The sequence below is a fragment of the Rhinopithecus bieti genome, unplaced genomic scaffold, assembly GCF_001698545.2.
Source record: "Rhinopithecus bieti isolate Rb0 unplaced genomic scaffold, ASM169854v2 scaffold_39705, whole genome shotgun sequence".
Lineage (NCBI taxonomy): Eukaryota > Metazoa > Chordata > Mammalia > Primates > Cercopithecidae > Rhinopithecus > Rhinopithecus bieti.
This window is the reverse complement of record NW_016816813.1, coordinates 600,896-618,357: the sequence shown is the minus strand read 5'-3', so window position 1 is coordinate 618,357 and position 17,462 is coordinate 600,896. Positions and strand designations below refer to the sequence as shown.

General features: G+C 40.1%; 1 protein-coding gene across 9 annotated transcripts in view; it reads right to left on the bottom strand.

Moving 5' to 3' along the window:
- The window catches only part of CUNH11orf65 (chromosome unknown C11orf65 homolog), a 112,673-nt gene extending 97,980 nt beyond the window's left edge, over positions 1-14,693 (bottom strand). For 8 of the 9 annotated variants that reach the window (XM_017855265.1, XM_017855266.1, XM_017855269.1 and 5 more), the window contains exons 1-2: positions 14,641-14,679; positions 8,442-8,531 (exon numbers count right to left, since the gene is read on the bottom strand). In XM_017855265.1, coding sequence (XP_017710754.1) covers positions 8,442-8,522 — 81 coding nt within the window. In that variant the 5' untranslated portion in view covers positions 8,523-8,531; positions 14,641-14,679. Of the gene's footprint in view, positions 1-8,441; positions 8,532-14,640 lie in introns of all 9 variants that reach the window. The other variant, XM_017855261.1, reaches the window with a different exon arrangement.
- Positions 14,694-17,462: the final 2,769 nt, after the last annotated feature.

Below are 17,462 nucleotides of genomic sequence, written 5' to 3'. Positions count from 1 at the left end.
TCTAGAACTAGAAATACCATTTGACCCAGCAATCCCATTACTGGGTATATTTACCCAAAGGATTATAAATCATGCTGCTATAAAGACACATGCACACTTACGTTTACTGTGGCACTATTCACAGTAGCAAAGACTTGGAAGCAATCCAAATGTCCATGAATGGTAGACTGGATTAGGAAAATGTGGCACATATACACTATGGAATACTATGCAGCCATAAAAAAGGATGAGTTCATGTCCTTTGTAGGGACATGGATGAAGCTGGAAACCATCATTCTGAGCAAACTATCGCAAGGACAGAAAACCAAATACTGTATGTTCTCACTCACAGGTGGGAATTGAACAATGAGAACACTTGGACACAGGGTGGGGAACCTACCTGTCATGGGGTAGGGGGAGAGGGGAGGGAGAGCATTAGGAGATATACCTAACGTAAATTACGACTTAATGGGTGCAGCACACCAACATGGCACATGTACACATATGTAACAAAAACCTGCACTTTGTGCACAAGGACCCTAGAACTTAAAGTATAATTAAAAAAAAAATTTTTTTTAATAAAATAATTAAAAAAAAAAGAAAAGGAAAATATTGCCACCTGCTGTCAATAAGAGAAAGAGAAAACAACTTATGGCATCTTTAATCAAAATAACTACAAAGTTAATAGAGAAGAAAATAATGACAAACTAACAATATTTAATTACTACAAAGAAAGGGAAAAGGGAGGGGGAAATACAGGAAGAACAGATCGGACAAGTAGAAAACAAACAGCAAGATGGTAGCCTTAAGCCCAATGAATACAGTAATTACAATAAATACAAACGGTCTAAACATGCTAATTAAAAGACAAAGATTATTTAGAATTATGCAAAATTAAATCCAACTGTATTTTGTTTACAAGAGACACAGTTTAAATATAAGGCACAAAAAGCTGAAAAGTAAAAGAATAAGAAAAAATGTCATGTACTCACCAAAAGAACACTAGGGTAGCTATATCAATATAAAATAAAATGTTCTTTCAGCCAAGAAGTGTTGTAAAATATACGAAATATCTATTGAAGTGATCATATGTTTTTTGTCCTTTATTTTGTTAATATGGTCATCGCATTTATTGATTTGTATATGTTGAACCACCTTGCACATAAAGAATAAATCTCACTTGATCATTATTTTAATGTGCTGTTAAATTCAGTTTGCTAGCATTTTGTTAAAGATCCTATTCATCCATGTTCATCGGGGGTATTAACCCGTAATTTTATTATAGCATCCTTGTCTGGCCTCAGTAGCCAAGTCATGTTGGCTTTGTAAATAAGGTTAGAAGTATGTTCTTCTCTTCAATTTTTTGAAAGAGTCTGAAAAGGGCAGGTTATTATTTCTTCTTTAAATGTTTAGTAGAATTCAATAGTAAGGCCATCAGTGAATTCAACAGTGATGTCATCCTGGGCTTTTCTTTGATTGGAGGCTTTTTATTACTGGTCCAATCTCCTTACTCATTATTGGTCTGGTCATATTTTCTATTTCTTCATGATTCCATCTTGGAAGGTTATATGTACCTAAGAATTTTCCCATTTCTTCTAAGTTATCCTATTTATTGGCTTATAATTGTTCATAGTAGTTTCTTACTATCCTTTGTATTTCTGTAGTACCAGTTGTAATGTCTCATCTTTCATTTCTGATTTTATTTGAGTCTTTTTTTTTTTTTAACTTTTCCTTTTTTTGTTTTTGTTTGTTTGTTTTTAAGACAGATTCACTCTTGTTGCCCAGGCTGGGGTGCAATGGCACAATCTCAGCTCACCACAACCTCCGCCTCCCGGGTTCAAGCGATTCTCCTGCGTCAGCCTCCCAAGTAGTTGGCATGCCTATGTGCCACCACACCCGGCTAATTTTGTATTTTTAATAGAGACGAGGTTTCTCCATGTGGTCAGGCTGGTCTCAAACTCCTGACCTCAGGTGATCCGCCCACCTCGGCCTTCCAAAGTGCTGGGATTACAGGCGTAAGCCACTGCGCCAGGCCTACTTTTACATTTTTATTTATTTATTTATTTTTAGAGATGTAGTCTCACTGTGCTGCCAAGGCTGGACTCAAACTCTTGGGCTAAAGTGATCTTTCTGCCTCAGCCTCCCAAGTAGCTGGGACTACAGACGTGTGCCACCACACCTGATTTTCTTTTTTAAACTTAGTTAGTCTAGTTAAAGATTTGCCAATTTTGTTTATCTTTTCAAAAATCCAACTCTTAGTTTTGTTGATCTTTCCTATTGTTTTTCAAGTTTTTATTTCAATTATTTCTGCTCTAATCTTTATTTCCTTCCTTCTGCTAACTTTGGTTTGTTTTTCTGTTTCTAGTTCCTTAAAGTGTAACATTAGGTTGTTTGAGATCTTTCTTGTTTTGTGATGTAGGAATTTATTGCTATGAAATTGCCTTTTAGAATTGCCTTTGCTGCATCCCATAAGTTTTGTATGCTGTGTCTCCAGTTTGTTTGTCTCAATATATTCCTTAATTTACCTTTAAAGGTCACATATGACAAGTCCGCAGCTAACATCATACTCAATGGTCAAAAGTTAAAAGTTTCTTCTCTAAGATCAGGAACAAGGATGCCCCTGCTTACTACTTGTATTCAACATGGCACTGGAAGTCTCAGCCAGAGAAATTAGGCAAGAGAAAGAAATGACATACAAATTGAAAAGGAAGATGTTAAATTGTCTCTGTTTGCAGATGACATGATCTTATATACAGAAGACCTTAAAGACCCTATCAAAAAAACTGTTAAAAATAATAAGCAAATTTAGTAAAGTTACAAACTCAACATACAAAAATCAGTGGTGTTTCTATAAACCAAAGGTACAATGTTCACAAAGGAAAAGTAAAACTATCATCATTCAAAGATAACATGACTAAGAAAATCCAAAGGAATTTATAAAAAAGCAATTAGAGGCCAGGCACAGTGGCTCATGCCTGTAATCCCAGCACTTTGGGAGGTCAAGGCAGGTGGATCACGAGGTCAGGAGTTTGAGACCAGCCTGACCAACATAGTGAAACCCCATCTCCACCAAAAACACAAAAATTAGCCAGGTGTGGTGGCACATGCCTGTAATCCCAGCTACTCGGGAGGCTGAGGCAGGAGAATTGCTTGAACCTGGGAGGCAGTGGTTGCAATGAGCTGAGATCATGCCCCTGCACTCCAGCCTGGGTGACAAAGCAAGACTCCGGCTAAAAAAAAAGAAAAGAAAAAGAACCTCATGGAGAGAAATTTAAGATCCAAAGACATGGGCCAGGTATGGTGACTCATGCCTGTAATCCCAGCACTTTGGGAGGCCAAGGCGGGTAGATCACTTGAGCTCAGGAGTTAGAGACCAGCCTGGGCAACACAGCAAGACATCCCATCTACAAAAAGTACAGAAAGTACCCAGGCATGGTGACGCATGCCTGTAGTCCCTGCTACTTGGGAGGCTGAGGCAGGAGAATTGCTTGAACCTGAGAGGTGGAGATTTCAGTGAGCTGAGATTGTGCCACTGTACTCCAGCCTAGGCAACAGGATGAGACTCTGTCTTAAACAATAAATAAATAAATATACACAAATAGACCAATGTAACAGAATAGACACTACAGAAACACTTTACATATATGATTACATGATTTAAACAATGGCACCACGGCAATTTATTGTGAAAAGGATGGTATTTTCAATCAAAGGTATTTGATCTGTTGGATATCCATATGAAAAAAATGAACTTTGTACCTCTGAGTATACACAAAAATTAATTTGAGATGGATACTAGATCTCAATCTGAAACTAAAGCAATTAAGCCTCTAGGACAAACATAAGGAAAATATCTTCTGACTAGGTTAGACAAAATTTCTTAAACAGGATGCAGAAAGCACTAACCATGAAGAAAAAGTGGTGGCTGGGCATGGTGGCTGACATCTCTAATCTCAGCACTTTGGGAGGCCAAAGTGCGAGGACTGCTTGAGGCCAGGAGTTCAACACCAGCCTTGGCAACATAGAGAGACCCTGTCTCTACAGAAAATTTAAAAATTAGCCAGGCGTGGCAGTGCACACCTGTAGTCCAAACAGGAGGCTGAGGAGGGAGGATTGCTTGAGCCCAGGAGTTCAGGGTTACAGTGAACTGTAATCATGCAACTGCATTCTAGCATGGGCAAAAGAGTTAAACCCTGCCAAAGAAAGAAAAAGAAAGAAAGAAAAGAAGGAAAGAAGGAAAGAAAGAGAAAAAGTCACAAATTGGACTTTATTAAAATTAAAGACTTCTTTTCATTAAGAACTTCTTAGAGGAATGAGGCAAGCCTGGGAGAAAATATTCAACACATATAGTATTTAACAAAGGACTTCCATTGAGGATATATGAACTCCTCCAGAGAATACTTATAACGTAATAGTACAGGTAATAGATCTTGGCGGTTTGAAGATGGAGAGGAGAGGTAAAGAAAAGGGTAGGGATACTTATGTTCTCATCATATATAATGTGGAGTCAAGAGAGCCTATGTCAGCCTGATGGAACAAGATAACTAAGACTTAAATATTCTTTAAACCAATAAGGTAATAAAATACAGGAATTTTAAAAATAACATTATGATATTGGGTGGGGAGATAAGCAGGGCTGTGGAGGGTAAGTAACCTAAGTTCTCAATTATCTTTGCAGAAAGCCAACGGATTACTTCTAAAGTTAATAAAAGATAATTGTACATGCATATTATTTACAAGCATGGAAGTAACTACTAGAAGATCTACAATAAAAATAGCTAAAAATGGGCCAGGCGTGGTGGCTCACGCCTGTAATCCCAGCACTTTGGGAGGCTGAGGTGGGTGGATCATGAGGTCAGGAGTTTAAGACCAGCCTGGTCAAGATGGTGAAACCTCATCTCTATTAAAAATACAAAAAAATTAGCTGGGTGTGGTAGTGGGCACCTGTAATACCAGGTACTCAGGCTGAGGCAGAGAAATGATTGAACCCGGTAGGTGGAGGTTGCAGTGAGCGAAGATTGAGCCACTGCACTCCAGCCTGGGCAGCACAGCAAGACTCCATCTCAGAAAAAAAAAAATTAAAAAAATTAAAAATGGTTGCTTTTGGGGTATGAGGGTGAAAGAAAGTAAAATGGGGTAAAATACTTATTTTTCATCATAAATTCTTCTATATTACTTATTAAAGAAGTACACGTTAGATTAAAATATTTAATTTTTTAAAATCCCTACATTTACATTACTATAACTATGCAAATAATTCACTTCTACGGCCAAGCAATGTGCTAAAACTATGCATCCTTTTTTAGAAGTCACCCACTTGACTCTATCTAGAATCAAGATGCTGTGTCTATAATCAAAAGCAAATGTATTCTCTTCACATCTTAGAACAATTTTAATCTGTCATATCTGAACCATGACTTTCACGGTTAGCTTTTTTTCAGAGTTTCTAATCTCTTTTTTCTAAATCCAGACTCTGTCATACTTTCTGTTGCATGGGGTACCATTTTCCTCCCGGATATAACCCTCTTAGAGGCATTCAATATCCTGATCTAATTTAAATTTATTACTATTTTTATTTTCTTTAGATTCTATCTCTTTTTTCTTCCTTTCTGTTTTGACATTATTGGTTTTCCTTAAAAGTGAACCTTGGTTGTCCATTAATACTTAAGAATGAAAGTCTGTGTCAATTTTTCTAGGAGCTAGTACGAGTGTCTTTTGTTAGTATTCTGTCTCCCCAGTGTTCTCACTCAGGAGTGGGAAAATTGCCTGGGGGCTTCATGACATGAGTGGAATAAGCAATTAGCAGGCTTTCTTTAATGGGTACGGTCAAGTAGCCAGCTATTAAGCAGGGTGTCTCTGAAATACCAAAATTAACAGGCAACAGGGCATAATTAAGAGGGTTTCACTGTGGAATGCCAAATCCATGCTAGAACTAGCTTTTCCAGATAGTTCATTTGATTTTCATTTTTCTTTTTTTTTTCTTAAAAAGAGATAAGCCTCCAGGGTTTCTTTGTGTCTTTTTTGCCTAATAGTATATATCTGTCTACAAGCAGATTTGTGACTAGCAGTAAACATCCACCTACCTGCAGCTCTTGGTCTGCAAAAGACTGGAGACAACTGGCACAGCTGCTCCATGTACAGACCTTCGATTAAACCCCCTGTCTTCAGTCCTTCTCCTTCCAGCTCTTTTAAATTGTTAACTCCAAATTCATATCCTCTCTGTGGTTCCAATGGCAAACCAATTCCCTCATTGGAACCCCTATGAAATGTGTCTAGGCAAGTGTTTCTACAGTTTTTCCAAAGGATGCTATCATCTATTTTTAGTTTTCCAAAATTAGATAAAATTTTATCTGCTCATGACCCCCTCTATTATGGATTAACCTTCTATACAGTGTCATTTCAATGGGGTTCTGGAGGGACACAAGGTGAAATGTGTCCTCAATCTACACACACACCCCTATTTACACGGCTTCTCTGCCAAAGCTCCTTTAAGGGCAAGGATGTATTGTAAAACGCCTAGCACAATGTCAGGAACACAACAGTTAGTCAAAGGTGTGTGGCTGGTTGAATGTGAGAGAAAATAGCTGCAAACAATAGAAAAGCTTAAGCCTAGATGATGTATATGTCAATCAAAACCAACTAAGGAAGAATAAGTTTTAAAAGAAGATTAGCTGGGTATAATGGTGCTCAGCTATAGGGCAAGTTACTTGGGAAGTTGAGGTGGTAGGATCACTTGAGCCCGGGAGTTTGAGACCATCCTGGGCAACATAGTGAGATTCCTGTATCTTTTAAAAATACATATAATTTTAGTGCTAGAAATCAACATAGTCATACCCCTAGGTTTTATGGCCTTGGTATAGGCAAAAAATGAAGCAACTTTACAAAATGTGATTAACTGATACAAAGGTGGTCTTGTAAGCCATAAAACCTTTGTATCAGTGTGTGCTAGAAATAGAGCCATATTTCTTCAGTTAAAATTACCAGGCACAGGCTGGGCGCGGTGGCTCAAGCCTGTAATCCCAGCACTTTCAGAGGCCGAGACGGGCAGATTACGAGGTCAGGAGATCGAGACCATCCTGGCTAACATGCTGAAACCCCGTCTCTACTAAAAAATACAAAAAACTAGCCAGGCGAGGTGGCAGGCGCCTGTAGTCCCAGCTACTTGGGAGGCTGAGGCAGAAGAATGGCGTGAACCCGTGAGGTGGCGCTTGCAGTGAGCTGAGATCTGGCCACTGCACTCCAGCCTGGGCAACGGAGCGAGACTCCGTCTCAAAAAAAAAAAAAAAAAAAAAAAAAAAAAAAAACAGGCACAGAGTCCTGCTGCTATCAGAGAGAAAAGAGTGAGGTCATTTTAGTTCTTGGCTCTCACTCAACCAGATAATTCAACTTGGAATATTCCTTACACCTATAAGACCAGCTCTACCCTTACAAAAGTACAAGAAGTGACCACGACATTAACCCGGATATAGTGTATTATTAATAAACTTTAAGCTCCTTGAGAATAAGTACTCAACAAATATTTAATGAGTGGCTATATTCCTAACATCTGCTCACAATGCCGGTTCCTCAGTCAAGAAATAAAGTGTTTAGAGGTGAAAGGCAAATAATCTTATTAATGATACTTTCATTGATAACCATTATAAAAGTGCGATCAGGAACTCAATAAACATTTGTGCAGCTAATGAAATAACTGTAACTTTTTGAAACGTTAAAAAAGTCTGCTTTTTTGTTGTTTTTGTTGCCCAGGCTGAAGTGCAATGGCATGATCTAGGCTCACCACAACCTCCACCTCCCAGGTTCAAGTGATTCTCCTGCCTCAGCCTCCCAAGTAGTTGGGATTACAGGCATGCGCCACCACGCCCAGCTAATTTTGTATTTTTAGTAGAGACAGGATCTCTCCATGTTGGTCAGGCTGGTCTCGAACTCCCAACCTCTGATGATCCACCCGCCTCAGCCTCTCAAAGTGCTGGGATTACAGGTGTGAGTCACCGCGCCCAGTCAAAAAGTCTGCTTTTTAAAGTGAAGAGTGGCACATAATTCTGCAAGTATTCTAAAAGCTACGGAATTGCACACTTTATATAAAAAGTATTGAACTGGCCGGGTACAGTGGCTCACGCCTGTAATCTCAGCACTTTGGGAGGCCAAGAAAGGTGGATCACCTGAAGTCAGGAGTTCGGGACCAGCCTGGCCAACATGGTGAAACCCCGTCTCTACTCAAAATACAAAAATTAGCCGGGCATGGTGGAGAGCCTATAATCCCAGCTACTGGGGAGGCTGAGGTGGGAGAATTGCTTGAACCTGGGAGGCAGAAGCTGCAGTGAGCCGAGATCGTGCCATTGCACTCCAGCCTAGGCAACAGAGAGTGAGATTCTGTCTGAAAAAAAAAAAAAAGTATCGAACTGTACACTTTGATTTTCATGACATAAAAATTACATCTCAATAAAACTTCTAAATAAACTCACAAGGAAACTTTTCCAGGCCTGCTGAATGACTCTGGCAGCTTTATCCTGCTTTATAACTTCTAATTCCTCTTTCCAAGGCATTTGAAATTCCTAAAAGAAAATGAGCAAAAGGGTACATTTTAAATAATTTTAATTTATTTTCATTTTTATTTATTTATTTTTTGGGGGGACATTTTTATTTATTTATTTATTTTAGATTCTTGCTCTGTCACCCAGGCCGGAGTGCAGTGCTGTGACGATAGCTCACTGCAGCCTCAAACTGGTGGGCTCAAGTGATCCTCTCACCTTAACTTCCTAAGTAGCTGGGACTGTAGGCACACACCACCACACCTGGCTTTCTTTTTTTAATTATTATGTTTTTGTAGAGATGGGGTCTTGCTATGTTGTCCAGGCTGGTGTCAAACACCTCCTGGCTTGGCATCCCAAAGTGTTGCGATTATAAGCGTTAGCCACCATGCCCAGCCTAAAATTATTCTATATGCTCCATTATAAAACTACCACTACAACTCAATGAAAATTAGAGTTGTATAAATAAAACAATTAAGATTTTGTATCAAAATAATAAAATAAAATAGTCACCTTTTTATTTTTTAAGAGACAGAGTCTTTCTCTGTTGCCTCGGCTAGAATGCCATGGCAGGATCATAGGTCATTGCAGCCTTGATCTCTTAGGCTCCATCGCTCCTCCTGCCTCACCGTCCTGAGTAGCTGGGACTACAGGCACATACTACAATACCTAGCTAATTTTTAAAATTTTTTGTAGAGACAGGTTCTTGCTATCTTTCCTAGGCTGGTCTTGAATTCTTGTACTCAAGTGATCCTCCCACCTCTGCCTCTGAAAGTGTTTGGATTACAGGCATGAGCCACTGCGCCCAGCCAAAAGTGGTCAGCAATTATTGGTGATTTAATATGTCCTAATTTGTATATTTTTTCTAATTCCAGCAATAACCCTGCATAGCAGATTTCACTAACATGCTTGTGTTAGAGATGAGGAGCCTAAGCTTTAAGGCCTAAGGTCAAGTAGTGAGTAACTAAGCCAGTTACTGATTCAAGTTTATCTTCAAAGTCCATGACTTTTACCTGCACTGTTGTATGACTTCAAATAAACCTTTTTTTAACGTGCATAGAGACAGAGTTGCATCCACAACATTGTACAGGTCCCTAACCTAAAATTAGACCTTATATGGTCAAATATAAAAGGAAGAAAAAGGTTATGCACTGAATACAGGGAGAAACATGGATTTTTACGTAGAGCTATTACACTTCACAGAATAATGTCACTCGTTACATTTACAGTAGCAATATAGTTCTGAGATGCTTTATTATAGTCCAAAGTGAATAAATTTTGCTTAAAAGCTTAAAATTCTGGGCTGAATACAGTGACTCATGCCTGTAATTCCATGGTTTTAGGAGGCCAAGGCAGGAGGATTGCTTGAGGTTAGGAGTTTAACACCAGCCTGGGCACTATAGCAAGACCCCTGTCTCTACAACAACAACAAAAAGCTGGGTAGGGTGGCACAAACTGTAGTCCTAGCTACTTGGGAGGCTGAAACAGGAGGATGGCTTGAGCCCAGGAGTTCAAAGCTGCAATGAGCTATGATTGCACCACTGCACTCCAGCCTGGGCCACAAAATAAGACCATGTCTCTAAAAATAATAAAAATTTAAATTCTGAATTGGTGCATGTAAAATGCAAAACATGTAAGGATTTACAAATCCCAAAGCCCTGACCTATTTAAACACATAACATACATCTACTAATATGTTTAGAAAGACAGAGGCTAAACAGAAAACTGCCAAAAAGGATATGCCATTCATAAGAAAATGAAAGAAAATGTATTTATATATTTCTCAATTTGTCATTTTTCCCTTTTGATGTTTAAAGTTATTCAGATGCTTAAAACTAATGGTGTTTTCTTCCTAATTTGGTAAATTGTTTTTTAAATTGACATTTTTAAGAGTCAGGAGAAGGTTCTCTATGAAAAAAACTTATGTCTTTTTTGCTTTCCCTACGGGCGGATCACGAGGTCAGGAGATCGAGACCATCCTGGCTAACACGGTGAAACCCCGTCTCTACTAAAAAAAAAAAAAATACAAAAAACTAGCCGGGCGTGGTGGCGGGCGCCTGTAGTCCCAGCTACTCGGGAGGCTGAGGCAGGAGAATGGCGTGAACCCGGGAGGCGGAGCTTGCAGTGAGCTGAGATCCGGCCACTGCACTCCAGCCCGGGCGGCAGAGTGAGACTCCGTCTCAAAAAAAAAAAAAAAAAAAACAAAAAAAAAAAACAATATAGGAGGCATGGGAAGAGAGGTTAAGTCTTTGGGCTCTGAGGCAAGATAGACCAGGGTTTAAATCTTAACAAATTCTACCTCATCCTTAGCTGTGTGATTTTGCAAAAGTTACTTAACTCACTCAAACTTCAAGTTACTCACCTGTAAAATATGGGGACTCATTGTACCTAACTCATAGAATGGTCAGGATTAAGTCAGATAATACAGGTAAAGCATATAGTATAGTTTCTGACCCATCACAATAAATCTTATCTATTATGATAATACAAACTTTTCCAGAATAAAAACTATTCATGTGCATTATTCCAGTTAGAAAACTGAGATAATATTTTAAGTACAATTATTCTCTTAATTGACAAATAACTGTTGGCATAAATGAAATTAAGGAAATTTCACGCCTAAAAGATTCATTAATTTTTTTTTTTTTTTTTGAGACAGTCTTGCTCTGTCACACAGGCTGGAGTGCAGAGAGACATTATCTCAGCTCACTGCAACCTCCACCTCCCGGGTTCAAGTGATTCTCATGTCTTAGCCTCCTGAGTAGCTGGAATTACAGGTGTGTGCCACCATGCCCAGCTAATGTTTGTATTTTTAGTAGAGACAGAGTTTCACCCTGTTGGCCAGGCTGGTCTCGAAATGCTGGCCTCAGGCAATCCACCCGCCTTGGCCTCCCAAAGTGCTGGGATTACAGGCATAAGCCATTGCACTCAGCAGCAACAATTTTTGTAGGATAGTTTTTAAAAGTGGAATTGCTATGACAAAAGGTAGGCACATATATATTTCTGTTTTTTGTCTGTTTGTTTTCTGAGACGGAGTCTCGCTCTGTTGCCAGGCTGGAATGCAGTGGTGTGATTTTGGCTCCCTGCAACCTCCGCCTCCCGGGTTCACGCGATTCTCCCGCCTTAGCCTCTGGAGTACCTGGCACTACAGGTGTGTGTCACCGTGCCCAGTTAATTTTTGTATTTTAAGTAGAGATGGGGTTTCACCATGTTGGCCAGAATGGTCTCCATCTCTCGACCTCATGATCCACCCACCTCGGCCTCCCAAAGTGCTGGGATTACAGGCGTGAGCCACTGCGCCTGGCACACATATACATTTGAATTGACTGTCTCTGGAAGAGGATATGAGAAATTACTAAGAATGACTGTCTCTAGGAAGGGACCTGTGGACTGAGGAGCCTGGGTTCGGAAAGGGAAGAGATGTTTTTGTTCCAGTATACCCTTATACACTGTTGTTTTTTTTCCACAATGTGCATTTAGTTCAGAGATACACAATATAACTTCATAAAAAATAAAATAGTATGCATATTAAAACCTAACACTGCCAAACTGTCCTCAAAAATGGTGTCCAATTTATACCCATAAACATTCCATGGGAATGCCTGACTCTAAATTTTAGAAAAGTAAAAAACTAAACGTAAATTAGATATTAGGACTATAACGGGTCTTTTAATATTCTTTCCAAGAACTAAACTGTATGATTTTTACCTGTCATCAATGTAGTGTGTGTGTTATTTAACATGATAGCATTAGCATTAATCCATCACAATTTTGTCATTTTCCCAAATACATTCTCAATTTTGTAGGTGAAAATTTAACAGTGGATCTTAAAAATTCTGACCCACTTTATTGAACACTTTGATCTAAATAATTTCACACAGGCTTTCTGCATACACCTGCTTCCTACTTCTCTAGTGACATAGGCTAAAGGGTGTTTAGAGGCTGCCAAAAAACTATGTCATATATGCCACCAGTATATGTTTATGAATACACAAAATATTGAGGAAATATATTCCAGCATTCAAAATTATGATTCAGAAATAAACAATGAAGTTCCACAATTTCCAGAAAGAACATATTCAATTGTGTCAAATATTGTTGCAAGGACAAGTAAACACAGAGGAAAGAAAGGGAGATTTGGCCAGATAAAGTCACTAGTGACAGTACAGGCACTGTTTCAGTGGAGTATGTTTCAGTGGAGTAAACAGGGAAGGAAGTTTGGAGTAGGTTGAGGAAGTGGGAAAGTTGAGACAGTAAGTACAGTAGTAATTCTTTGGGGTGCTGTAAGGGAGCAGAAAAATGGGGTGTAGCTAGAGAGTGAGAATGGATTAAAGGTTTTTTAAAATAAAAAGGCTGGGCGCGGTGACTCATGCCTGTAATCCCAGCACTTCGGGAGGCCGAGGCGGGCTGATCATCTGAGGTCGGGAGTTTGAGACCAGCCTGACCAACATGGAGAAACCCGGCTCTACTAAAAATACAAAATTAGCTGGGCATAGTGGTGCATGCCTGTAATCCCAGCTACTCAGGAAGGCTCAGGCAGGAGAATCGCTTGAACCAGGGAGGCGGAGGTTTCAGTGAGTCGAGATCATGCCATTCTTCCAGCCTGGGCAACAAGAGTGAAACTCGCTCTAAAAAAAAAAAACCAAAAAACAAAACAAACAAACAAACAAACAAAAAAAACCATCAGAGATTCTAAAGCATGTTAAAATGTACCATCCAGTAGTTAGGGAGAAATTAAAGTGACGGAGAACTTCAAAGGGCAAAGAAAGGGATAAGTTAAAGGGTAAAACCTTTCAGTAGGTGTAAGAGGACACCAACTGGAGCAGAAAGGAGGGTGGGACCATTGCTGGCTTTAGATAAGAAATAAGATCGACTTTATACGGCTATTATGATGCTCCAAATAAATTAACCATTGTGAAAACCCTTCATAAGTTTCAAGATACTAAAATATACTACCAGGCTGGGTCTGGTGGCTCATGCCTGTAATCCTAACACTTTGGGAGGCCGAGGTGGGCGGATCACCTGAAGTACGGGGTTCGAGACCAGCCTGGCCAATATGGTGAAACCCTGTCTCTACTAAAAATACAAAAATTAGCTGGGTGTGGTGGTGCACGCCTGTAGTCACAGCTACTTGGGATGCTGAGGCAGGAGAATAGCTTGAACCCGGGAGGCAGAGGTTGCAGTGAACTGAGATCGTGCCACGGCACTCAGCCTGGGCAACAGAGCGGCATGCCTTCTGAAAAAAAAACAACAAAAAAAAAACTAATAAATAAAATGTACTATCAAACAACTGCTCAGGCAATGAAGTATTTTACTACACCCATGTACCACTTGTAGATTCAGAGACAAAGATCTTCCAAGCTTATTATATCCCTAATCAATACAAATTTTTATCATAATAGATGTCTTATTTATTTTTACACTTCACGGATAAAAGCCCACAAGATGTGTTTGGATTCTTAGCTTCACTTTTAAAGCAGCAAACAATCTTCACTTTGCTTGGATTCGAACCTGTATACTTCCTATTTTGTTTCCTCTACTAAATTTATTGAATACACAAATGATTCTCGTGGCCTTTATAAGTTTCGTAATTTCGCTTTTCCTCTTTACATGTGGTCCTTGATACCGGGGCAGGAGAAGAAAACAACTAAACTATTCTTTAAAACGCGTTTCCCTTTTCCATCTCTAAAAAAAATGAAATGACGTAAAACCAATGGGAGGGGGGAACGGAAAGAAATGAGGAAAAATCTAAGGAAGATTAATGTGTACTTCCCGGTCAGCGGGAAGGTGGACGGAGCAGTATCTTTGCGGAGGATTGGGGTGTGGGGGGTCTGTGAACGCGCAGTATGAGTGGTAAGGGCTGGTTGACCAGCCCCACGCAGCTTCACCGAGGGCGAGGAAAGGAAGCTCTGAGGAAGGGGTTACTCCCAGGCAGGACTGTAAACTAGCTGAAGGCCTCGCTGGGGGTCTTTAGAGGCATGAAACATCCTTAAGGGGGGCGGATGGGGAACGGATATCAAGGGTGTGGGTTCTTTAGGGCCTTGAAACAAGGAAGGCTCAAAACAAAAGCCACAAAGGCTAGCGGAATAGTAGTACGGGCTGAGAAGGAAGGGACACTTTTCCCTTGACCTACCAATCGCTGCTGGCCCTGGCGCCGCTGGACTCCTAGGTAACGTCGCAGACGGAAATGACCTAACTCAATCCGTTCTATCCCGCCCCATTGCCCTCCTAGCCCCGCCTTATAGGCCCCGCCACTCCTCCCGCGCCTTTCCTCTGCTCGCGCTCTGACCAAGTCCGGGGCATCTAGACCAAAAGCCTATGAAGACTGCTGGTTCTGTTAGAAGCCTGCTTTCGATTGTCAATGGCTTTGAGGCAAAGGATTTTGCAAGGGAAAGCAAAGTGATTGTCTACGAAGTTGGGCTTGGTATATAATGAAGCCCAGTCATTTCAACCAAGAACCTTAAAGATGTTGAGAAACATAATGAAGTATTTTCTATTTAATTAATTTTTGTAAAAATTTTTTTTGAGATAGGGTCTCAATCTGTGGCCGAGGCTGGAGTGCAGTGGCGCGATCTCGGCTCACTGCACCCTGGAACTCCTTGGGCTCAGGTGATTCTCCCACGTCAGCCTCCCGAGTAGCTGGGACCACAGGAGTGCACCACCACGCCAGGCTCATTTTTCTATTTTTATTAATAGTGGCGACAGGGTTTCTCCATGTTGCCCAAGCTGGTCTTGAACTCCTGGGCTCAAGCGGCCCCCCCAACCCCACCTCCCGCCTTGGCCTCCCAAAGTGCTGGGATTGCAGGTGTGAACCACCGCGCCCGGCCTATTTAATTAGCCTATTTAAGGTCTTGCTCAAGGTCAAAGAATACGTGACTTGCAGTCCAATGTTATTTCTAAATGTAAGCTCTTCAGCTGGTGAAGCTAAATTGGTTTTAAGTGAAAACAGACGACCTCTTCAATGAGTTTTCAAATGACCTTAAATAATGCAAGCACTGCTTATACAAAGCAAGTCTGACTTGCTTGAATTCTGATTCTGACACTCCGGCAGTCCTTTAGTTGGTCACAGATTATTGCAATGTGAAAAAAATCTTGTTCAGAACTGCCCAGTTTTGCTACGTTCCTCCTATGTTCAGGCATGGAATATAATTACTTTGTAAGGAAGATAAACTTTTTTTTTTTTTTTTTTTGAGACGGAGTCTCGCTGTCTCCCAGGCTGGAGTGCAGTGGCGCCAACTCGGCTCACTGCAAGCTCCGCCTCCTGGGTTTACGCCATTCTTCTGCCTCAGCCTCCCGAGTAGCTGTGACTACAGGCGCCCGCCGGCACGCCCGGCTAATTTTTTGTATTTTTAGTAGAGACGGGGTTTCACCGTGTTAGCCAGGATGGTCTGGATCTCCTGACCTCGTGATCCGCCCGCCTCGGTCTCTCAAAGTGCTGGGATTACAGGCATGAGCCACTGCACCTGGCCAAGGAAGATAAACTTTTAAGGGGAGAAAAGAAACACCTGAAGAGAAATTTCCCTGTATTATGAAAACATTTGTACAGAAAAAATTCTTGGTAGGTTAATTCAGTGACTCACTGAGCTTCCAGAGTTCTTTAAAATAATCACAATCATAAGCAAGGGGTGAGCTTCAGTTCCCCTTCATGTAGTTACCTTGATGCATTAATACACAGTAGTTATGAACAATAAACTAAAAATATAGTCATGGAAACATTATGTATATCTTAATTTTCAATCTAATAGAAACTGGGTTAAAAATTTTAAATTCAGGCCAGGTGCGGTGGCTCACACCTGTAATCCCAGCACTTTGGGAGGCTGAGGTGGGCGAATCACTTGAGGTCCAGAGTTCGAGACCAGCCTGGACAACATGGTGAAACCCCTCTCTACTAAAATACAAAATTAGGCAGGCATGCTGGCGCGCCCCCTGTAGTCCTAGGTACTCAGGAAGCTGAGGCAAGAAAATCGATAGAACCCCGGAGGCGGAGGTTGCGGTGAGCGGAGATGCCGCCATTGCACTTCAGCCTGGGCAAGAGCAAGATTCCCTCTTAAAAAAAAAAAATTAAATTCAAAATTACACAACAATGTGAATATACTTAAGGCCACTGAGTTGTACAATTAAAAGTAGTTAGAATGATAAATTTATATTTTACCACAATTTTTAAATTTTCAATTAAAAAACTACAAAACTAAGCCAGTAAATAATTTAGAACAAAATTCCTAAATGTACAGGATGAAATATAAAATAAATTTAAGGTCTACTGCTGTTTATATATTATTTTTATTAGGTGGGTGCAAAAGTAATTGCGATTTTTGCCATTAAACATACATAAACATAACGGCGAAAACCGCGATTACTTTGGCATCAACCTAATAAACCCTACATATTTTTAATGTAGTGCTTATCTGAATTATTTTAAAAAGTGTTTACAATAGTTACTATCGAATACTTACGTTACCTCTAACCTGATCCAGAAGAATTCAGCAATTTCTGCATAATAGGCTCGAACATTTTCTTATTGCTCTAATACGTGTAAAAATTGTTCAGTTCTTTAAAAGTATCTTTCTTTAGCCACAAGGGATCATTAAGACTAGAAACTCTCAAATGTTAGGTTTATTCATTTATATGTACCTGCTTAAATCTAGGAACAGTTTACTAAGAAGCAGAACTCAGAAGAACTTCTGGGTCGTTTCACAGAAATCGTTCCTTCCTTCCTTCTCTCTTCCGCGCTCCACTCATTCTCTTCCTCTTTTCTCTCTTCTTTGTCTTACTACTATTATACAATATATCGTATTTATGAAATTAATATTCTTGCTTTCCACTTACAAGACAAAGATTTTTCTTTATAAACCATGCGAAGACAAGAGATAAAGAAACAAAAATGAATTCGTATGAGGAAAGGGGAAATATTTGTAGTGCCGAGGGAGAAGAGTCACAATTATATGCCATTTCTTT